Source organism: Pagrus pagrus, assembly GCF_965226575.1.
Source record: "Pagrus pagrus genome assembly, chromosome: 3".
In the NCBI taxonomy this organism is placed as follows: domain Eukaryota; kingdom Metazoa; phylum Chordata; class Actinopteri; order Spariformes; family Sparidae; genus Pagrus; species Pagrus pagrus.
In genome coordinates, this window is record NC_140187.1 from 12,128,933 (window position 1) to 12,153,878 (window position 24,946).

General features: G+C 41.2%; 1 protein-coding gene across 1 annotated transcript in view; it reads left to right on the forward strand.

Annotated features, from left to right (window-relative positions):
- Positions 1 to 24,946, forward strand: part of ppp1r16b (protein phosphatase 1, regulatory subunit 16B) — a 101,063-nt gene that overhangs the window by 11,428 nt on the left and 64,689 nt on the right. Inside the window, exon 2 of the mRNA XM_084348770.1 lies at positions 21,960 to 22,365. Within this exon, the coding sequence (XP_084204896.1) occupies positions 22,101 to 22,365 (265 nt within the window). The 5' untranslated portion in view covers positions 21,960 to 22,100. The remainder of the gene's footprint in view (positions 1 to 21,959; positions 22,366 to 24,946) is intronic.

A 24,946-nucleotide genomic window follows, 5' to 3' on the forward strand; every position in this document is an offset into this window, starting at 1 on the left:
AGCCTTTTGTACATGGGGCACACGCTTTAGCAAGTGAGATAAACACTGAATAACGTACCGAAAGCTGTTGCTTGTTTACTAGAAAACTCATCAGGACACCTTTTTAATCTCCTTTCATTGGCTCGCCTGCTCTCCATCGAACCATTATGCAAGGAAAGTAACTTCTTGCCTGGTAATGTGGCTGCTTTGCCCTCGCCAGAGCTGTGTGAAATGATTGCCAGCAGTCCCATTAGGTCTTCAGCTTTGAAATTGTTACAGCGTCTTATATTAAAAAAAAATGCAGCTCCCGTTTCCACATGAATGAAACATGGAAATAAAGGATGCAAATGGGAACAGACAATCACCAACACGTCACAACACTTGACAGGATTGTCTCTTGAAATGGTAACAAGGATGCTGATTATCTGTTTGGTCATCTTTGGTTTGCCAAAGGACATCTTAATCACTCTTGGTTTTCCTCTTTGTAATAAGATTGAATCCACTGAGTTCATTGAACTGATTCTGACCTCATGTCCTGATTGAAGTATATCTCCTCTTGGTACGTGACGTGATTAAAATACAGGCACCGCTGAATATACAATTTGAATTTACTTTAAAGGCCTCTGTAGCAGATCAGGCTTTCGCTACAAGAAACCTTAGTCTGCCCAAGCAAAGATAAACAAGAAGCTTAAGAGGTGTACAGTAAGAGTGCTCTAAATCCTCCAGTTTACACACTGTCTGCTGGGTAATCTGAGGCGTCAGCCTCACTCTGACCTGCTGCTGACTCTGTGGTCAGGGATCAGGGATGTGTTTCAGTTGACATAGTTTTGTGTCTCTGCAAAAAAAATTCATTCAAAGCATTGAAATCTTAAATCATCTTTATTTTATATTTTTGACATGATTGAATATACAAATTAAATAAAGAAAAAAAGTTATATAAAGGTGCTTGTAATAAATGTTAGTTAGTAGGTAATACGGCCCCTATACAGCCCCGTAAGATGCTTATTAGCATTATTATGTGTTTATAAGAATGTAAGAGCATCATGAACATTTATATTTGTAGATTGTTAGGCCTTTATCAGCACTTGACACAAGAAACTTGCTAACAGTTTATAGACACTTAAGAATAATAATTAATTAAAGCCTTATGAGCTTCTTATAATTGTTTATTTACAGTTATCTATGCACTTCATGATGATTCACTATACTTTTTGCAGCTACCAGATCTAAACTAATGTCTTATTGAGGTTAATAAATCCTTTATTATGCACTTATTAGAATTACTTCTTGCCTGTTAAGTTCCTTATAAATGTTTTATAATCTAAAGATAAATGTAGCTGTGGTGCTATTATTAAAACTTATATGATACCTATGAACATTATGCAATATAAGGGCTTATAGGGGGTTTATTACCTATAAACGCCAATAACAAAGACCATAAAACCCCAAAACTGCTATGTTGGGCTTCTGCTGCTTTTTTTTTGCTTTCAGATGATGTGTTGCTGGACTTTGTTGCTGTGTCATGGGATTGGTTGTGTTTTTCATGTGTGGCATTTGGACGTGTGTTTCCATTTTACCTGCTTTTTATGTTTATGTGTCCTTCCTCACATCATTTCCATCTCGGGCAGATGGGCCATTGTGAGACAAAGATGAATTCTTTTGATGTAAAAATTGGGTAAAAATAACATCATCTGAATCCGATATGAATGAAAATACCTACTGAGCATATAAAGTGTTTTTGTTGGTGTTTTCCTCCTCCATATTGCACTGCTTCATTTTTATTCACACCACACCAAGGACATAGCAGATAGATGTGGCAGATAGATGGCATTTCTCAGCATGTCTGATATTTCAGACACAGCAGGTTGCCTTTTAGTATGAGTTGTCCTTCCATGTAAATTTTTGATATGTACTTTGTTGGATTCTCACTCACTCCTTTAACTCCCTTTTTCGCTTTTATTCCACTAAAACACAGTTTTGTTGCTCCACAATTCAGCTGACATGTGACCACGAGGTCTCTTAAGTGAAGGTGTCAGATCATTTCCGCTGGTGTATTTGTGCATGTGCAGGTGCAGTGTTGGATGCGTGCCTAAGTAATGACTGATGACACCTGCATGCGTCTTTAAGCACGGCTGTCAAGCATTTAGAGCAGTTGTTGGACTTGAGTTCCAGACTTTCTCAGTTGTTAGGATAAAGTATATTTAGATTATTTATTTTTCTGTGGCGCCTCCTACGCTCGCTCAGATCAACAAGATGGAGAAAAAGGGAGAAAAATAGAAAGTTCATGTAGACTTTTTTTTTAGACAAACAAAGAAGTGAGAGATTTCGTTTGTTGTAGTGTCACACCAGATTCTCTAAATATTAAGTCCCAAATACGGAGATTGTAAAACTACATTGCAAAACATACTCACTGAATGTGAGTAGAGATAATAAAAAGTTGATTCATGTGTTTATTTTGATTATAGATCGTTATAGAGATGCTATGTTTTCAAAAACAAAGTAGTCAAGAGTGAGAAAAAATAAATCATGTATAGAAATCAAAAATGTTGCTGCGTCAAAAATCGCATTGCTGCCCTCAATTTCATTAACGAAAACCATGACAAAAAATGTTTGTGAAAACTATGACGAAATGAATGTTTTGTTTTCAGTGACAAGATGTGATGGAACTAAAGATAGAGAGTAGGCTTGGCTGATTTTATATCACGATATTGTCCCGCTTGAATACTGGGATAGACGATATTGGCGTCTGTAGGTGACCATAAATGTGTGGTGTTGCCTTGTTTAGTTAACGCCTGCTTACAGCAAAGACACCGTGCAGCCTCATCAAAGTCCCTTGGCTTGCCGTTTTCTCACTTTAAACCCGAAATATTGCCAAATTGATAAGCTGGCATTCTTCTCAGAAAGTCCTATATGTTTAAGCACTGCATGCATGCCGCCACATCAGGCCAATTAACCTCTAGTAACCTCCGCCAGTTCAGCCTCATTCCCACCTAATCAAACATCAATGCAAGTTGCTTCGGCTGCCATGACATCTGCCCTTCCATCGTGTCCTGCAGCTTTCCTTTCAGATGATTTGAGGTGAGTTCTGGTTTTGTCCAGCTTTGCGAAAACACTAGATTGATGACAGTACAGTGGTGGGGCTGCTGCTGGCCCTTGGTGCAGTGCTGACCTGGCTGTGTCAGGCAGGACGGAGTACACCCAATGAATTAGGTTAACAGGAATAATAATGTGGACTTTACATGGCTGCAGGGCCAACAGTGTTGTGTAACACTGATTAATATGTTGGTCACTTCCATGTTGGTCAGTAGGCCCTGCGGGATCAGTCTGGCAGAGAAATATAGTTACTGCAAGATTTGCTGGCTTAGTATTTACACACATCGAGTATAAACAGCTTATGTGGACATAAGCTAATGTAACTTGGGCGCTTATGAGTTGAGTTTAGCATATTGCTTCATGTTTATCACGGTGGAGTATTAAGTTAGTTGAGTCTGAATGCAGCTGGCCAGTTGTGGCATCCTGTAGCACACCCACACCTCGCCTTTGTCGATATGCAGCGTGCTGTCTACCACTGCCCTGGTTCATTACGACAGGGGAGACAATGACCCAGAATCAGGTTGACCTGAGTGCTTTAAATCAAGGCAGGAAGAGGAAATAAATTCGCTCCCCACCAGCACGCCCAGCGCCAACTAGGACAAGTAATCCAGACAGAATAAAAACGTCCTCTTAGAGGACGCCGAGGGAGAGAGGGATAGAGGAGTGAAGGCGTGATAGGCTAAGAAAGAAAGAAAGAAAGGAAGAAAAAGAGTGAGAGGAGCTGGATTATTGACTGGATAGATGGAGATAGAGATGTGGTGCACTGCTGCAACATCAACGTGCTTTGTAAACATGAGACACGTTATCTCATGGGACACTGACCTGAGCAGTCCCACAGAAAGTAAATACAAAATTGTTTGCAGAAGATGCAACAAGTGCATCCACATTATATTTGTGGTTCTCTTCTACAGCATCGTCTTTATAAATAGAAACTTACCCTCTAATACCTGAGTTTGGATAGCTGCTGATAAAGATTTAACTTCCACCCCACAGCAACATTCAGCTTTACATACATTACAAGATGCTTTTCTTGCTTTTATGTGTTTGAGACTAAAATATCTCTAACCTGAGGACATGTTGAGTTATCCAACTGTCACGCAGCTGCAGACTATCTCACGTTGTGGCTTCCCCTCTACGTCTCCTCTGGAGGACAAAAAGTAACTGGATGGCTTTCTTGAACTGTTTAGTTAATGAATAATTAATTAATTTGTGCTACAACATTTTGGGTATTGGCTTATCAAGATTGCATGATGACATATTTGTAATTTGATAAAAACATCAGACTACAGACTCTGGATCAGTACATGGATTGGTGATGTCAGTCCAAAATCTTTGCTTACTTCTTCTACCAGTTAGTCCTAATGATTGTAATATTTAGGGCTGGGTATCAAACCTTAAGGCAACTAAGTATAGACAATTCGAGGAAAGAACCACAGGTGGCTTTAAATTTCACATCCGTAGTCTTCTTTACTTGTTCCTTGAGCCACAGGTTCTTAATTTAACCATCATTAGCCAGTTTTTCAGACTTAATTTTATTAGGATATGTGCCAGGTCTCGAAGACAATGTGATGCACTCAGAAGCTTCAAACCAAATGAGTAATTAGACCTTGAGCTGCTTGAGCTAAGATTGTTTAGTCAGCTGCTGTTTTCCAGGGTCAAGAATGAACCATCCAGCTCAAAAAGTCACCAGTTAAAGACATAAAGACTTAAAAATAAGATAGACAAAGTTAATTAGTGAGCTTTAGAGATGCTGGAGGTGTATTTTGTTTTGGACAGAGCCAGGCTAGCTGTCATTTAAGTGAATCAGTCAGACTTTATTTGTGTAAAACTTTTCGTACAGCAAAGTTGAGTCAATGAAAACACAGCGAGCACTGAAACACAGGACCTGAGGGAGCGCTGTCATACGTAAAATACATCAACAAAACAATATAGTTGATAAAATGCATACAGTAAAAAGTCCAGCTCTTGAAACGCTCCTTAGAAACAACCAGTCCAGCTCTGATTCGACCCGACTTTATACTACAGTCTTTGCCAGCTGCTGACTGTAGCTTCATATTTATCATGGTGTCAATCTGTTCATCTAACTGTTGGCAAGAAAAAAAAAAAGTTTCGCAAACTGTCACAGCCATATTGGTATTGCATCACTACTCATAAAGAAAAATGTCAGATGACACACAGGCCTGTTGATAAATTAAAATGTGTAATTAAATGTTTGGGGCTGCAGATATTCAGAAATAAGGCACCGAAGAAAAATATGAACCATTTGTGGTTCTCCAGCTTTTGGCTCAGTGAAGCCGAGGATCGCCTGTTGCCTTTTTTTTTTTGACTGAAAACATGCATTAAAGCATCTTCTTTAAAGATTTGTGTCTTTGTCATCATGCGTGTGTGTGTGTGTGTGTGTGCGCGTGTGTGTGCGTGCACGTAGAGGAGCTCTCCGGCTCACTGAAGCCTGTGCTGTTTTCTGTTTATCTGTTTACATACAGCAGCAGCTGCTACTCTGCTTTTTCTTTCCACTCCTCTGCTCACCTCCGCCGCAGAATGAGAAGCTTTCCTTTTTACTCTCTTTTTGTTGAAAAAAGGAAAACTGCTGCTGAAAGAGCCGTGACAGACGTCCTTAACATAAAGCGACATAAAACACGAACAAATTGGTTCGTACCGTCCGAGACGAACTGAATGAAGGAACATGAAATAGAAAAATATACCTCTAAAAAAATCCAGTCATCTTGTCCCAACTGGATGTGTAAAGAATCAAAGAAAAATGTGGTTTTAAACTTGAAAACATGCGGAAGAAATGAATGAAACCCATCTAGATGATTAAATACAGCAAATCAACATAATGCCTGATCAACAGATAAAGGTATAGGATACAGAATTAGTGTAAAAAGGGACATAAACATTATGTAACGGACATTAGAGGACACTTTAATTTATAAAACAGGAATCTGATTACATCATTTAAAAGACATTACATGAGAAAAATCAGAGTCTAATTGACTTTAGGGGACTGCAGCCGTACTTCTACTCTGGGTGTCAATGACTACCGCTACTTAATAAGGTGTAATGTGTCTCCAAACTCAGACCTGCGTCCTGTCAGTTTGACTTCAGTGGCTTTAGTCTGACATGGCCAGGGGGTCCTGTTTCTGCTAATGGCGGCGGTTGTCAGAAAGGTCAGATGTCAGATCTCAGTGTAGCAGTCAGAACCGACTGTTTCCTGTTTTAATGGCCATGTGCTGTGCCATTAGCCTTTTGTGCAGTGTTCCTTCAACACTGGCTCAGGGCCCAAAATAATTGTTAGAGTATGATAATGAGGTCTTTTGGGTAATGCTGAAGTTCAGTAATTTGGACTCTGCAGCGAGAAGTTGCAGCTATTGTCTGATCATTACCGGGTAATTCAGGGTTATTATGTCTAACATTCCTATCTGTGATAATAACATTTTACTCACAAAGTCTGGAGTCTGTGAGATGAGCACTCAAGTTTTAAACAATCCCTCAGCTTACTTACTCTGAAAAGAAAACCAAGAACACAACAGCAGCAAGAACTGTGCAGTTTTCCTGCACAGTGAGTGATTTCTGAAGTCAAGACTAAAGTGTTTATAGCTGTTCCGGCCGCAGCTGAAGGCGAGAAGCGGTAATCTTTCAGAAATTGGGCTAGCAGTGTACAATCTTTCGTGGGAGGTATACGTGATGATACACTCGGTTGTACACTTGAAAAAAGTGCCAGAAATACTTGTCAAAAGAATGAAAAAGGGAGGCCCAGGTTTCTTACCTCCACACAGCTGGACAAATGCTGCAAGAAGTGAGCGTGGATGTGGGATCTTCTTTTTTAGAAAAGTTACAGAAAATTGTAAGCCTTGGCCTCCCCAAATTATGATAATGGAAGTGTGATGGGTGAGGAGGGTGTCAGACATCTTAGGCAGGTGTGCTCACTTTCAGTTTTACCCACAAATAAAGTAGTTTAGATCAGCAGACATAAGAGAAGTGACTAGTAGTTCTGGGCTGGTGCTGGTTCAACCGGTGTGCTTTTCCACGGGCATGAGAGCCACCATAGAGTCACATCATTCAGTCACTGTATAGGCCTCCAATCTTCCAGCATTGCTAGGAACAACTATGGTGGACTACATCGAGTGTTGCTCCTGGCTTGCATGCGTACATTGGCATCCAAACATGACGGGTTCTCGGACCAATGTTGCTTCGATTAGTGAACCAATTAAAGTCTTTAGTTTATTCTCCTGTGTACAGAACACGCTACACTAGCTCTGTTTTTTAAAGATTGTGGTTGTAAGCGGTTTCAGTTGGTCCTTGGTCACAATAACCCTTCTCCCATCCCCTGACGTAGGCAGGTCTTTGTTTTAGACCAGCAAAGTGTTGGTGCTTCTCTGGAACTAGTTCTCATGGCCTAGATCCAGTTCTTTGGCTGTCGTTACACAATTAACTGGTTCCAGAGTAGGCACTGGCTCCGAACCAGCACCTGGACCGCCTTGGTTGAAAGGGGATAACACAGAAATCCACAGTCCAGCAGCATTAAACAACATAAACAAATCATTCACAGACTTGTATAGGCAACCGAGGTCGACGGGGAAGGTCTCATTTTTCACGACACGTCACAATCAGCTCACATACAGCCAATAAAAAAGTGATTCATACATGTAAATTGTTACACAGAGCCCCTTTAACAATTGATCATGACTGTGAGGTATTAAAGGAGCATTTTCAGGAGCTCAGTCATCACTCAGACCACAGCCTCAGTTTCCCAGACTGCTCAGGTTTGAATGTCCTTAATCGACCTTTTTTCTACATTCATTGTACGTATTCTATTCTTTACCCTCACTTGTCCTTTGGTGTCAATTTTTGAGGATTTTTTGAGGATAGTTTTGGTTTCATATCACAAACTTAAAAATTCTTGGTAGCAGCATGTCGTGTTTGTGTTCTGAATCACTGGCTTTAGATAATCTCTCTCAACTTGTTTACAACCTGTCTGATCATCCGAACACGCCTGTTTCTGGCATCGTTGGAATCTAAACAACGATGCTGTGTTTAGATAAGACCCGAGTCGTAATGAATCAGAATGATCTTTTAAACAAAAAGCGGCCTTTGTCATTTTAGATCCAAAGCTTGAATGGCAGCGCACTGAAAATAATAATGTCGGTCTGGTTAATGTTACAAGTCACTGGCTTGGAAAATGATTAGCATTAAGCACCTATTAGCATGTGATAAATGCCACACATTGTCGAGTCTTTTCTGGTATGCAAAGAGTGGGCTCTGCATTGATTTGTCCTCCAGTGTAATATGTCTGTTGAAGCACTCATCTTCACCGGCACCAGTGGCAGATGCAGTGTGCTGACACTTACTGCTGAAGCTGACGTTACAGGTTTTTTGTGCCTGAATCCTTGATCACTTTGGTAAGACTCAAATGAAATAAGCAAAGACCTTTGCTGTGCAAAAGCCTTCATGGTTCAGTTAAATCCCGAAATGAGAAGAAGTCATTTCATTTCAATCCAAGAGGCTATAGTGCTCATTTTAAATATGAAATTGGACCGAGCTCTTTTCATTGCAAATGTCTTACAAAATAATCCTGTTATACTCTCCAGAAGTGGTATGAAAAGTTGACACAGATTGAAAAAGAAGTCGTGGAACACTCAATCTTTCGTTCCACATCGGGGCCTCGAAAGAATCCTCTAATAGATTTCCCATTTTTATAGTAATTAACAGTATAATGGTCTTCTGTGCGTCACGACCCTGAAACCAAGTCAGTCCAATAATTAAGGACCTTGGAGTGAAACAAGGTTCCCGCAGGATGTGAAGTCCTGCTTGTATCTGCACATTGAACATGGTGTGCGCCTCTTGTACAAGAGCTGTAACTCCTAAACTCTTTGGCCTAAAGGTTTCGGTGGGCTTTTTAATCAGCTTGGCCCGCCTTTGGTATTAGTAGGTGATTAAATGAATTAGCGGGACCTGGAGACATAAGCGCTGGCCTGGAACACGGGGTCTCAGGGACCGAGGGGGCCACGACAGGTCCGGATCGGAGCGTCGGGGTGAGGGGGGTGAGGATGATGATGGGAGGAGGCAGAGTGGAGAGACACAGTTTCTGTCCCTCCTCTGCTCTGAGATCACAGTTTCACAAGCAGGCATGAGTACACAGTGTACACACACACTCTCTCATGACATAGAAGGGTTTGTACTATTCACATGAATACACACTCATGTAGATAAAATGCAGATGCACACACACACACACACACACACACACACACACACACACACACACACACACACACACACACACACACACACACACACACACACAAACACTCTCAGTCTCAGACACTGGGCTATTGTGTGTGACAGTGTCGCCACTGTGTCTCCATGCGCGTCCTGACACAGCACACACCTCCTCACTGCTAAATGTCACACGCTGTTACTGTTATCATTGGTGATGCAAAGAGCAGAGATTGTGTGTGTGTGTGTGTTTGTGTGTAATGCTGTTGTGTATGCTAACAGTTGTGTATTGCTTGGCCTGATGTGTTTGCAGCAGAGAAGTGATTAAGCAAAGAATCGGTTAGTCCATTGATTTTGCTGCTTGTCTCTGTTTTAGTGTTGTGAGCTGAATTTTCTTTGTGGTTTGTCACAAGAAAAGACATTTGAATATGTTGTCCTGGTTTTTCTATATTTCATCGTTTGCTGACAACACAAGGTTTTTAGTTGATTGACCAAGAAAATAATTGGAAGACCTATTAAAAAATGAAAATAATCATTAATTAGAGCCGTAGAGTGCAGGGACCCATCAAGGATTTCCCTTCAGGGCTGCAACTTCACATAATTTTAATGTTTATTTTTTATCTTTTTGCTCGATTAATAACTTAAATAGATTATTAAAATTGCACTCAATCAGCTCATCCTTCGATCAGCTGTTTTTCAGCTCAAGTGTCAGAAAATAGCCCACAGAGCCCATGCTGATGCCTTTTTAAATTGCTTGTTTTATCCGGCCAGCCGTCCTATTGGAGGCATTTTCGCTTTCATAGAATTATTATTGTTCAATTTTCTGATGCGTGTAGGATTATATTTCCCCATTTACCTGGGTATAATGAGTTTAGACCTGAAGTCTCTTTCTGCTGCCCTTTAATATGCACTGCTGCCGCGGTAGGGCAGGAATATATAAAGCAGTAATTGAGGGTCAGGTGAACATGACTAGACCGGGGAGCGGTGTAGTCTTTTGACCGTGAGCTGTGTTTGTCGTTGTTTTTCTAGATAAAGTAATGTTGATCGCTGTTGCACGCCTGGATTAAAATAAATATGACGTGATGCAACGCAGCAAGAATGTCAGTGATTGTTTGTAAACAAACAGAGGTGAGTCAGAAACCACAACCCACCTTCGATAAACGACGATAATCAAGGGCTATATTCTTTTGAAGTTAGTTAAGATGTCATGACAGGTCCAAAAATATTTACTGTCACCATAGACTTTCGGGGCCAATTAGATTTTCTGTTTGCTTCCTGATGCCTGGTTGTGTCTTTATCTTTGCCTTAGTGCATTCTTGTCTTTGCATCTGCACGCACCCGGCAGAGGCTGATAACAGCATTAGCTCATCTCCTCGGAACGACAGATGATGTACTGTGAGGGGGAGACTGTGAAAGTACAGCAGCAGCACAAGAACACAAACACGTCTCATCTCTTTTGTGGTTCGGCCCTATTTCTTGTTAGGGCCGGATGATATGACCTTAAAATAATATCCTAATGTTTTTAGGCTATATTATGTAAAATATTAACACTGGGATTTTAGATAAATAATCATCAGTAATGTGGATATAATGACTAACTGGGTAAACGTGAGTATTACAGGCTCGCTTCCCTGAACAAGTAATGTTTGCAGACTGTTCACATGGTACCTGCTGCGACACTGTAATCAATGAAACTGGCAAACCCAGGCGCAGAGTTAGCTAAAATGACGACAACGCTTACAGCAGCTTAAAATTATACATCCGGTATACAGGAAATGACTCTAGCTGGGGGATTTGGTTTTGAGAGTTTCTATTAAGTTTTGTTTGTGAGTGAATCAAATAGCAGACTGAATGACAGGGAAAATATTAGAGTAAGTCAAAAAAGAGAGAACGTATTTAAGTCCCTCATATTGCTACTGAAGTCTGCTGGGTCTAAAAAAAAAAAGAAAAATGAAAGCTCACTGTCTTGTTTTGACCTGTGACTCACACAGCCCGACGCAGTGCATGTGCTGGAGGTGAAGCTCGTTAAATGTACATTCTGCTGCACATTTGCTGTGTGAGTGGTGCGCATATGATGTTACATCAATGTAAACAAAGCATTAAAACAAGTAGAACAGTCTGGTAAGTTCAGAAGATCATGTCACTTGACTGTAATACAGCCTCCAAACCCATGAAAAAACAACACTTATGATGTTATGATCTAACAATATCTAAATCTAAGATATATAGTCTCATATTGCAGTAACAATATATTTTCCTAACCCCTCTTCTTCTTTTCTGTTTGTTGCTGAATGAATCTTCTCATTTTGGAAACTTGCTCAGACTGTCCATCAAAGTCGAGAGGGCAGCTTTGAAACTCTGCACCTCTTTGTCTTTCTCCTTGTCACAGTCAGAAGTTAAACAGGTGAAGTGGTCGGCCGTCGAGACGATCTGTTCAGGAAAATTACCGTTATTGTTCTGGAAATCATATCTGTAATGGGTTACGGGGACATTAACAAAGACATTAGACATCTATAATGGGATTAAAGTGAGTGAATGGGAGGTCTTTAAAAAGATTTGTTCATTTGAGGTAATCTTTTGTCGGCTGCTGAAAGGAGAGGCTCTCGTATTTAGCAGAACAAAATGTAAAATGTAACTGGAAATCTTCTGTCAGCCTTTGATTGTGCTCTAATGTTGGAACCGTTTTTGTAGTCAGACGGCATCCATTCAAGCTGAATTGAAAATTTGTATTCTTCCTTAAAATAAATGAGGAAGAGGGAGAGATTATGAGTAATGTTTAGCTTCCTCCTTCATATTGTTTTGATGAGGTGATGTGAGGAGGAAGAGGTGATAAAAGGGAGCATTTGAAAGCCTTTCGGTGTCGACCACCGGGCCTCATTCTGAGCTTGAAGTCCATTAGTTTTAATGTATTCTCTCTCTAAAAGAGGCGGCATTAGGACATGAATGCCGTTGGCACTCAGACAAAAACATTAAACACGATTGACTGACTTTCTTCTTCAAAATTCAAATAGATTCAAATGCAGTTTTAAATTTCAAGAACAGAGTAGATAAGACTGCTTAGCCTACATTGGGAATTAACTTTCTGTTGACTTGTTCAACTTTTCATGAACTGCTCACACAGAACTCACAATGACTGCACCGGGTGTCTTTGCATAGTGAAGAGGTTTTCTCAAAATGAGACAAAGTGCAGCCTTTTAATTACAGATAAAACCAGCAGGGCGGAAGAAGAAATGTCCTATATCAGTGCCACGGATTTCATACTCCTGATCCTTTGCAAGTTTTCTTTTACCGAATGTCCAAGCAGCCCAGACATTAGGCTCAAAGACACTTGTGGTTCCTGGTTGAAACAGCAAGTGCGGTTTGATACCACAACAACCATGTATCCTTTGGTCAGAATCAATAGAACAGCGATCTGATTTCATGCTTCGCTCTGTGTGAGTAGTTTTCCACACAGCAGCAGGGCACAGTGAAAGGAGCTGGTTGCACTGATGAGGAGGTGGAGGCGTGCAGCCCCTCACCTGCAGCTCTTCATCTAACAACTTGCTGTGGCTGCTCCGTCTTCTACCATCACTCCGTGCAAGAATTACAAATGACCTGCAGATGAAAAATGCACATTACGACCAATTTCTTGTGTTCTCACAAGGGCTGCACAACTAAATAAATCATGTTGTGATTATTTTGACAGGCTGAAAAAATCTATGAAAATCATTTTGTTGGGGTCTGCACCAACAAACATGTTTTTTGTTACACCTGGAGAAAAGGATTTGCAGGCCAGGACATCTCTGCAGCACTACAGTATGACATTATAATGCTGTTTTGAGTACATCAGCTGTAATCAACTTCATCTACATGACATCTGTACAAACCGTAGTTGCTGAAAAAGATCATGGGATGTCGGTGAAAGCTTCTGTTAAAGTGAGTTGAGTTGGTTGACTGGCGGGAAGTACACAACAACAATGCAGGAAAAAGTCCAAGAGGGAAAAGGGACCATATTCTAGCAGTGACCGTTAATAATAATGAGAGCTTCAGATGAAATCCTGCCTGTGGGGTAGTACAGTATGTTCTGTACTGTGCTGCCATTATCTGTACTCTACGTCTATAGTATGATGACCTCTGTGTCAAATCACCTTCATAATGATGATGAAAGGTCCGGAGTGACCTCAATCCAGCTGGTTTGTGGCGATATTAGTGAATTAAAGCTGATGACAGCACTGCTGGAAACACACACACTCTTTTGTGATCATGTCAAGTGAAAACTGGTAAAACATCTATAGTTTGAGTTTTGGTTTACTTCTCTGTCCTCCAGAGGACATTTGCTTCTCATAATTATGGAAAGGTTTGAAACAAACCCTGGTCTCCTGTGTGAAGGTCCTGCATAGCTCACCCTCTCCTAGAGGTGGTGACATCATCACCTTGCTGCTCAACAGAGGGGCATACTGGATTCACACTCTGAATACAGTTAAGGCCATTGACACTATTGAAGAACTGAATTTGTTTTGTTTCCTCTAATTTGTCGGAACTTTTCGTACTTCCTTCCTTGTGACCCTAGAGATCAGTTTTCTGTTGTTGTTTGACATGTTAGCTCAGTGACATGGATAAATCACTGGAATTGTAATGTTTCTTATATTTATCACATCGGAGAGGCACTTTTTGTATTTTTGTGATTTTACCTAGGTTACTTACAGAGAGGTATGTGTGTTTTTGCCCTTAACTATGGGTGTGGCGCTTGGACTCTAATGGTGTGTTCCATTGCACTCCGAGCTTTGGAAAAAAACAACCTCCGACATGGAAAAGTGCAGTGGATCGGCCATCCAAGTAGGAATTCCAAGTCGGGAAGCTCTGGGAAGATCCGTGTAGCCCCGAGTTCACCGACATAAACACAGATGACATCACAGTAGTATGGCGGTACACATAGTGAACAATTACTTTAAGGTAAAAGGTACATTTAACGAAATAATGTCAGAGTCTTTGAGTCCTGCTACATATATTTACGGAGTACTGAATGTTGTTGATGACTTCAGGAGTCTCACAGTCTGCGGAGAGAAGCTGCCCTAAACTGTTAAATCAGCTGATGTAGTTGACTTTGCAATGGAACGCACCATAACTATGCTCATGTCTACGCTGGGATTCATAATCCAATAGATTTAAAACCTTCTTCAACCAATTATCTAATGACTACTGTACTCCTGATCTAGGTTGACTATTGTTTGCCTCATGTCTTTGTCCACTCTGACTCTAATGAAGACTCAGCAGTGTTGAAACGTTAGTTTGTTCGCACGCGATTAAAGGCTGTAAATTTATCAGGGTGCTCCAGTCCTGTTTTTCCGAACCGAGTAGCATTGGCGCCTAAACCCAACCAAACTTTGACTTATTCATCACTTAAACTACATCACCTCATGTATCTAAGCTCCACTGTTACCATGTTGTCAGGTACTGTATTGTCTGCAGCAGACATACCCCACACGGTGCCTTTGTACTGAACCGATAAAGTTGTTACAAGAGAATCAGTTAATGTTTGAGGCTGAGTGGAAAGTCTGCCTCAGAAAGATGCTGCGTCCGTTGTATCTGAAAGCAAATGAAGAAAATGAGCATTTCCAGACCACTTAGACTGTATTCAAGATTGTGAGTGGCACTTTAGCAATCTTGTTACCACAACAAACAAAGCAGACGTTCTGCGGTACGTAGGCAGCTGGCAATTTGTGAAAACAACAACGTGAATGAAAACCGACAGAACTGCAGGAAGAATCGTCTATAATTGTTACTCTGTGTTGGTGGTTTACTTTGGGCATTAATATTGTTTACTGCCCGCAGCAGCTGCTTGATGTGCATTGTCTGACCTGCTTTTTCAAATAATCGTTAAAAATTTAGGCTGTGCCTTTTCTGTAGAAATACTGAAACAAAGGGTGTGTGCAGTGCAACATTCATACATCTGCAGAGCAGGAGCTGATTGAGGTCAATCTGTGATTTGCTGCCTTGGCCCTGGGGACCGGCTGTGATATCGCCAGAGGGCTTACAGTTGCCCACAGCTCCCCTCATTTTTACATATCTTCAGACAGTTTGTCCTCGCCTCCCACTAGGACATCACATCAAGTACACAGTAGTGTAGTGAGTGTTTTCATTTTCTGTTTTTAATGCACTGCCGAAAATACGCAAGACAGTCTCCCCTTGGGGCTGCAAATGATTTATTCTCTTCTATCTCCAGCACCAAAGGCTGTGCTAATGTCATGTTCCTGTTCACCTGTTGTCAGAGTTACAGAAACAAGACTACACACCAGCATCAAGGCTGCTTTCTGAAATTCCCTGATTTGTCTCAACTGTCAGAGAGCCTTCAGTCGAAGAGTGAAATGGAAACTTGTTTGTGAATATACCCCCCATGTTGTTGCCCACAGAATAAAGCCAGATGAAAGCTTAAGCTGGCAGCGTGTGATGAGCAGTGAAACTGCTGCATGGGTTTCCTATCAAGAGAGCGATGTTGCCCAGCAGCTCGTCGTCCCTTTTTCACTCGTGTGGTTTTGGGTCGAGCTGAACTCGTGGGAGGGTAGGAAAATATTTGTCAGTCTAAATATATGTGGTATTCATGGAAACATATCATGCAACTTCTGCAGAATCCCCCCGTGATTTTTGTTTTCCATTAGTGGGCAACAATCAAGTAGTCGATCAGAAAGCTGGAATGAGAAGGAAGGCGAAGAAAGGTCAGCAACCAAAAGGGGCCTGGTACACGACAAGATTATCAGTATGAAAGGCTTATCTACGTTATCCAAAATCATGTTTAACCCAACAAAAAATGCTATGTAAACAGCTGTATCAAATCAAATCTATTTTTCAGTAATATGATTGATAACCAACTTTCACACGTGCACTGATATCATGAGATTTTTCTGACATCCCCCAGAGGAGCTGTATGTGCAAATGTCTTAATCAGTTGGCCTGGACTTAGACTTCACGGGTTCCTACACAGTCGGTTTGAAGAAAACAGGTCATTGTCAGTAAGTGGGCATGTTGATGGTGCACAGAGACGAGCTACTTCCGACTCTTCTCTGCTTGCCTGTATACTGCTTTCCACTCTTTAGTTGATTGTAGGATTGATATCACCACGAAAACAGTCCTCCTCCTCCTTCTGCACGCTCTACCCAGGCGCTTGCTTCAAGCTAAGTTAACACTGCAAGATTTTAACCCCGCTTTTCCTGTAGATGATTGCTGGCAAAAGCCCCAAATCTATGATCCTAATCCATTCTCTCAACCCATGTTAGTTTCTTTCTTCTTTTTTTCAGCACGCGAACAAGCAGTCATTTCCGTGTCGTGTCTTGTGAGTGTGATCTTGACGCCGACCAGTCATGTAGTGTGCAAACCACACGGACTGCAAGCGTAGTGTTGCCAAAGCATAACACAAAAAGAAGGTTTCCAGTAGCTGAGAGCGCATCTCATACGCACAGTCTCCTGTTGTGGGCTACATGTGTGAAAAGGTGACTCCGGTCGCTGTCTGGACCTGATTCACATGAGAAACGGCGATAGAAGTTTAGATTATGAGGCCAAAAAAGATTTTAATTCACATATTTGAGAGGCTCAAATAACCAAATGTTTGTCGTGTTCAATAATAATTATCAATATCGGATCTTATTTAATGCTAACCCTTATGCTACTCAGGGATTCTTTCATTTAATTTCTTTCATAACACCTGGACATTCAGAGGACACTGGTAGACAGATTTCAGTGAGTAAATCAAACTGAGACTGTAGATGTGTGGGGACATGTCCTCATTATTTCCAGCTGAGAATGTAGCCGGGTAAGGCGAGGAGAGTTTATCTGAATCTCAACTTTCAACAACGAGGCGATTTAAAAGTGCTTTTCATTTGACATGAAAAGCATAATAACATGCTAATCAGGTGCGGATTAATGCAGACTATGTTAGTTTGTGTGTGCCTGCTTTTGTCAGAAGTTGCTTTTTTGCCTCTGGCCTTACTCTCACCTGTCTGTGTGTGTGTGTGTTTGTGTGTATGAGTAACATCATTACCTCTGCACTGATTCCCCTGATCTAATCAGCAGTAGCTCCTGGGTTTCATATTCCGAGCGCTAATGCCTTTGACCATCAAAGACAGCTAAAGAAAACACTGGACGTTGCTTGTTTGTCACACATCCTGCTTGAAGTTAATTCACTTTGCCCGCCGCTGCACTCACATCCCACAGAGAGAGGAGGAGAGGTACGCCGTGCCTGGAATCATTCAGGGTGCATCAGAGGAAACTTTTACCTTCTAACGTCTCCATGTTGTGTAAAAAAAACACAAAAAAACATTTCATGTTTTATAGATGTCAGTGGTTTAGTTTGCTTGTCGGCCTTTTTCCTGGATCTCCACTGTGTGTTGGAGTTGAGGCTCTTTGTGGTTCAAACTTTAATCATCCCAGTGGAAGAATTTGTTGATATTTGTGAGACGTTGTTGGACTATTACTCTCTAACTTGACTCTTGTTTATTTACAGTTGCTCTCTCCTTAGAGTGTGCTCTGCAGCATTTATTAATCTGTAATCATGCAGGTGATAACACTCTCAGATGTATCCTTGTATGCAAGAATAAAGGAAAATGATTAGACTGCGTTCACCTTCAGAGTGTATTATTGCACATATATGGCCACTTAAACAATTGTTGACCAGCTTTTTGTTTAGAAAAATCCTTTTAGATGATTTTAGCTCACCAAAAACAAATTTTTTCCATGACAGTATTTTTATTCTGTAACTCAGCAGCAATCTCTTGGTTGTGTGGTGCCACCACTGTGTGTGTCTGATCCTGTGAAGCCTTTCTTATTTCATCAGCTTCCTCACTAAAGTCTCAGCTGCAATAAACCGGAGAAGAGCGGCTGTCTACCTGGCTGCAGTTCAGCTGAGCAAACCTTAAATTTACTGATTAAATAGGGCAGTAAAAACTTTACAATTTACTCTGAATAATGTTTGCTTAGCAGTAGAGTAAAATATGAGTGAAACAATTAGGGTTTCAGTTTCTTAAAATGATTTAAAAAAAGGTAGGACATCGTGTGTGTACACTTGCACTGGAGCTGTATGCGCCGTTGTTCATAACCTTTATCTTTATATTTGTCATCATCCAAGTCGTCTCCCAATTACACAGCATGGTGCGTTTCCTGTTTTAGCTCCGACGGTGCATGAATATGACCTGAAGGGCCTTTTTCATGTCATTACTTGAATGGATGTGCCTCTATTAGTAGGAACAGTGTGTCAGGAACAGGTGATACTGACAGAACAAACAATATTAGAATATTTATGACCTCAGCTATTAATAAAACTCTCTTCTGCAGGATAACTAGCAACTAGTGCTTTCTGAATATATTTACATGCAGGATATTTTAAAAGATTTATTGTGTGCTTGTCCATAAAGGTGAAGGACTCAATTTAATGAAAAGCCACACATTGTTTATGTTGACCTCAAATGTTAAGCGATGTTGACGTCAGACCTTTTATAATAGAAATGCTAAATATAAATATAATGACCCCAATTTTAAGTGAAAAACACAGTATTTCACTGCACATCACACACGGATATCTACCCTAAGCCAACAGTTTTTTAGCTCCCCCAACCAAACATTTTCTTTTCACTGCAAAAAAAATCCTTCATTTTTTACAACCTATCATGAATACCGACAAATTGAACCGTGCCTAGAGACTTCTGAGCGCTCTCCCTCTTAAAAGGAGGGAAAAAATATTGCTGACAGCTTTACTTTGAAATTCCTCCAGAATAATTTGAGACCCTGCTGATAATCCTCTTGTGATTGACCTTTGGATCATGACCCAGTCTTTACGAATCATTTGCTGTAAACCAATTTGCTGTGTTAAAGACGTTTCCAGCTCGTGGCACTTTCACACAAGCTCTCACAGTCTTGATCTCAGCTTGTCATTTGGTGAAGAGGTTCTGTTGTAGAGGAAAGTCAAGGACGCACATTTACATCTCTGTGCCGGAAGGTTTCATACATCTCAGGATGGCAGAGTCGACGTGTGGCGAGGTTCAGCTCTGAGTTTCTTACCTTTTTCATTCAATTCAGTCAAACTTTATGTTCATTATACTATTACTAGTACATAGTGTAACAAAAAGCTTGTACGTGGCATAGCCTTCAAATGTGCAGGACAACAGTAAACAAATGTAGGACTGTTCAGATGGTGAGGTAGGATGGTCGTATGTGTGAGGTAGCTTTAAGTATACAAGATGGGATACAGTGAGGTGAAGTAAACCCAGAGTGAGACAGGGTAGTGCAGTAATAGTCAGTGTACATGGTATCAGTGGAGTTGTGACATATAAATAACAATGATATAATAATAATAAACTTTATTTATAAGGGACCTTTCTTAACGAAACTTTAAAAAGCGCTTAACAAGGAGAAATAAAACCAGATAAGGCAGTTAAATAGCAATTAAATGGAAACTATCAATTGATACAAATAAAAACAATATAAATAAAAACATATACCAAACATTACCAATAGCGTGCATAAAGAGAAAGATTTTAGATTAGAAGAGATTTAACAGAGGCTCAGGACTTAGCTTGCCTGACTTCAGTGGGAGCTCCCCACAGTGAGGGGGCTCTAAAAGCAAGAGCCAGAATCCACTTTTATCACAAAAGCCTCACTTCCACCAAGCAGTCTCACGGTTATTTTTACATTTCCATCGTTTAAAGCTGTGGATTGGTACCAAAAGAGCCATTTCTGCTGTTGTGTTTTTGTGCGACCATTCTGTTGAGGTACCTAGCACACTGCTCCAATACTGAGGTGGAGTTAAAACACTGTCCACCACTGACTGGTCAGTCAGAAACAGCCAGAGTTGACTAACTGTGGCCAGCAGGGCTCCATCTGCAGATCTCAGTGGGCTGGAGGGAAGGCTTCAGGTCAGTAAATCAGAAAAGTATTTAGGGGCGAGGCAATTTCAGGCCTTAAAAGTGAGCAATAAAATGTTAAGATCAATTTGAAATTTAACAGGGAGCAAGTGGAGGAAGGCAGCACAGGGGTGATCGGACCAGTCCTCTTTGTTCAGTAAGAAGTCGGGCAGCAGCGTTTTGTCCCAAATAAGTAATATATAGTGTACTGCTCAAACAATTTTATAATCATGTGATTTTATATATAATAATATAATAATTAATTATTAATAATAAAGTAAGTAATAAAGTTCTGTTCACTGACACATAAACTCTCCCACAGGCACACAGACGCTCACCGCAACAGGACTGAAAGTGATGCTGTAGGAAGTGATTGTACTGCTTGTTTCCTGTCCATGTTTTTAGCAGTTAGGTAGACGTCAAGCTGCAAAGGAAATGTAGTTTAACATCTCTAGCAGACCGATTGGTCGTTGTAGCAGATTGCACTGTGGAGCATTTCATCAGTTGATGCTGCTGGATTGAACTGCAGGGTTTCATTAGTGAAGGGATGCAAACATGAGGAATTATTTATCAGCGTTTATGAAATAGTAAGTAACAACATGTTTCATACATAAAACATGCGCATTTTGTTTTTCAAGCTATGGTAATCATATAAAGAGTCATTTGTTTTGTGACGTGTTTGCATGCTAAGTGAATGAGGAAGGCTGGAGTTTTATCAGGAGAGGGTTTTTCTGGCTGCGTTAATAAGACGTCCGTACATTGTTAAGAGTGTTGTTCAAAGGAAGTGGTCTGAATTAGCTCAATCACTGTGTAGATTGTCTACCAACTGTGGACGTAGCCTGTTGATACTGCATTTAACTCTATAAACGTGTATGGTCTTGCAAAAAGATAGTTTTCACCCTCTAGATGATTATTCGTGGACGTTTCCTTCACTGAACACTCGGTATGCTGCTTTCTGGATATCGTAGAGTAGATAAGGCACCACAGTTGATTTTTGTCGATTACCTGACGGTGTAGCTTTCAGCTGTCAGAGACTTTTGTTCATGTTTACAACCAGTCGGTTTACATCGAGGTAATGATGTCACAAAAAAATCCCCTCTTCAGCTCGCTGCCCTGGTACTTTTGTATCTTTTCTCTTTATCAGTTTCTCATCATACCGGCGTCTACTTGTAGCGTTCAGGAAGCGGTTAACCTTGATGGAAGATGGTAGCGTGGTCTGTAACGGGGCACTCACAATGCAAATGGAAAATTGAGACTGCAGCCCATGCACAGTCACTTAGAGACAAGACAAATGGAGAAATTGGCCTCCATTCTCATAAAGGCACATTTGTCCATTTTCCTGAACCCTTAAAGGCCTTGCATCTTGATGGAGTGAATTACATCATGCAAATGGACAAAAATGGAGCCATTATGAGAATAACAGATTGCTTCCATTGTTTCTTTCACCTTGATGTGAAATATGATCTAATTTACATCTTTTGGTATCAAATAAACAACACAGGAGAGAGAGGAGAGTGGAAACAGCGTGAAAGAAAGCAGTCATTCAGCTCTTTGTGGCATGGTCGTTTGAACCTCTCTAACTAGGCCACCATCATGCATCTGTGTGCACTTTGTGTGGTGCATCGGACCGATGCTCACTTGTGAATGTCAGTGTTTCCCCAGTGCATCCTTCGAAAGATTTACTAGTAATCATCAAACTGCTCCCACATTTATTAACTGATGTTTTTATTAAAGTTCCAGCCAATAAAAGTTTATATTTTCCTGAACAGTTGCTTAGCTTCTCTCTCTCTCTGTCTCCTCACTCAGGACGTTTACTGCTGCTAAAAGGATGATGATGACGGTGATGGGCGGAGGCCACGGTCGAAGGTGCAGCCCTCGCTAGAATCATACTTTCTCCCCCAACTTCACCCCTCCACCATCATCCATTTCTGCCATCCCCCCGGTGCCATGGCTAACCACCTGGAGCTGATCCAGGAGCTGCAGCAGCTGGACAAGGTGCCCAGCCTGGAGAGGCTGCGGGCGGCCCAGAAGCGGCGCACTCAGCAGCTGAAAAGATGGGCCGTGTACGAGAAGGAGATGCAAAACAAGAAGCGAAAGGCTGATAAGAAGGGGCGCAACGCCAACAACCTCATGCCAGAGTCCAAGAGGCATGTGTCGTTTGCTGCCAGCGTGGCACTTCTGGAAGCGTCGGCCAGGAATGATCCAGATGAAGGTAGGTGCAGTAAAGAATATTTATGAGGTGTGCAAATTAGAAAGTAGAGGTGAAGATTCATGGGGAGTGAAGATGATGACACAAACTACACAAGTGCTCTTGTGAGCAGTGGACACACAAAATATATCCAGTGTAGATTTATCCTCCTTGTAACAAGGCAACGCACAGAGAAAATGTGCCGGGGATTCTTTCATAAGCTCAGAGTCAAACCCAGCACAAAGCTCAGTGACGCCACATTTGAATAATTACCCTAATTTCAGCCTCACCTCGCTACTTCAGCTGGATATCAAAATGCCAAGGTCAGGAGAACCATTAGTCGGGCCTGCCCACTTAAACAGCCAGTGGAACTCACTCCATTCAACTGAATTTGTTCTGCTAGGAGACTGTTTTATCATTGGGAAATAATGGAGTTGTCACACTGAGATGAAACTCTGCCAGTCTTTTAATTAAAATTTCTACGGCTGGTGCCCCCCTATTTGGAGATAATAATTGTTTTCCACCAGTACAAACAGTCCCACGATGCCGTGGCAGTGCTAACTGTGTGTCAGCGATGCAGGGATGATAGCAGGCTGCTTATCATTTGAGATGACATCTAATTTAACTTCACTTTGACTTGAAATGAGATTGAGCCCTTTTTATCATAACAAATACGGCCTGTGGCCGTGCTACTGTACATTCTCTGCTTATGCAAGCTGTCTTTACAGATACGGAAACAGCCACAAGGCTGAAGTATTAGCACCATAATTCTTACAGAGCAGAAGCAGCTCTGCGCTTCGTATACACACATATTGTACACGTGAGCACATATGCACATGCACATGGACTGTGAACTGGCACATATGAGCTCCAGCTGGACTGAGAGTCAGTTGGGGTTTGTGTCGTCTGGATCGGCTGTTGGATTTCACCATCATGTGTAACCTAAATAAAGAATTGATAAAATCAGCAGGCGATAAATGGAAATCACCTCACTGGGCGAAAAGGAAAAGCTCTCTCCGTATTCAAAAAAAACTTTCCTCGGTTTCTTTTTCTGCTGATTCTGCTGCTGCTGCTTCACTACACTCCGATAGAGGTGTTGTTGTGTGAAAGATTTTGAAAAATGGTCTGAACAGCATTTTAAGGTTTCGCCGTGCGCTGCTGTGCGGTGTGAAATTCCCAGAAAATCTGCTGAGCCACTTAGACTTTGAACCAGGATGTTGTGGCTGTTAGTGATTCGTGTAATTCTTCAGATATGTGTTAGAAACCACGGGGTGGTCTGAAACATGCAGCATCTACTCATCTACTGTCACTTCCAGGAAATACCATATGCTGTCATTCAAGGATGGTTTGATTAAAAGAAGAACAAGATTTTGTCAATAGCAGTTTCCAAGAATTATCAGCAATATATCCTTCGTATTAAGTAAAATATCGTTTAATTTCATATCAAAGGGCATCTTCTGTGTTTTGTTTATTCAGTTTTGAGAGGATGTACAAAACACAGGAAGCAATAGGCTGCAGTTGACGCTGACTCACAAATTTTTCATCCGGCAGAACAACAATCCTTTGTAAAGCTTTTGAAGGCCATCCTGCTGACTTGTAGAAAGAAAATATTTTTTTATGATTTAGGCAGGTACTCTGGTGATTGTTGAGCCTGCAGCCTTGACCACGCAACAGATTACATCCTAGTGTGAGGGCAGGATTTTGCAGAAAAATACAGTAGGCTGAATAAGCAAAGAAATTACACTGACACTTTTGTCAGTCAGTTTTATACAGACATTCAAGCTGCCCAGAGGATGAAGGCAAATGACTTTGGTGAGCTCCTCTAGTGTCACCATGAGGTTGACATTTGTAGGTTTTGCTGAAATATCTCCAGAGCTATCTGATGGTTTGTCGTGAGCTTTGATACTCTCATTCATCTTCCCCCAAGGATGAAGTGTAATTTTATTAAGTTCCCACCCCTAGAAACTTGTTTGGCCCTTTCACAAGTAACTAAATGAAATTAAAAGGACATTTCCAGCTTGGTTGGATCTTTCCTTCCCAACTATCCTGCACCTTTCCTTTCAGGTGATTCTAGGCGAGTTCTGGTTGTGTCCAGTTTGGCGAAAACACTGAATTGACAACAGTACAACACGGATAAGTAACAGACGTGTGGTGGTGAGACGAAGATCCTGGCACGGGAATGTATGTTGGATGCTCGCCAGGCAGATGTGAGAGTTGACCCGACTCCTTTCATTGATGACAGGAGACGGTTTTCCCTGTTGCTTGGGCAGTTGGAGGTTGCCGTCAGAGAGACGGTGGAAAGAGTCGTTATTACAGTGGTGTGCTAATGAGCAACTCCAAGGGGACACATTACCCCCATCGCCATCTCCCGCACCCCAACAACAATGCCATTGTGCATTGCGACGTTTCACTGCAAACACTGTTTTATGCCAATTCAATGGACATAAGCTGCATTGTAATGACTTTATATCATATTAAAGATCATCAATATTTAGGTAGTCTCGATGCCCATGGTTGTGAAGCTGTTATGTAAATAATAAACTCATATTTACTTGTTAGTTTTCAGCCTGACTGTGTTAATAGTTTCAACAGTTTTCACACTTCA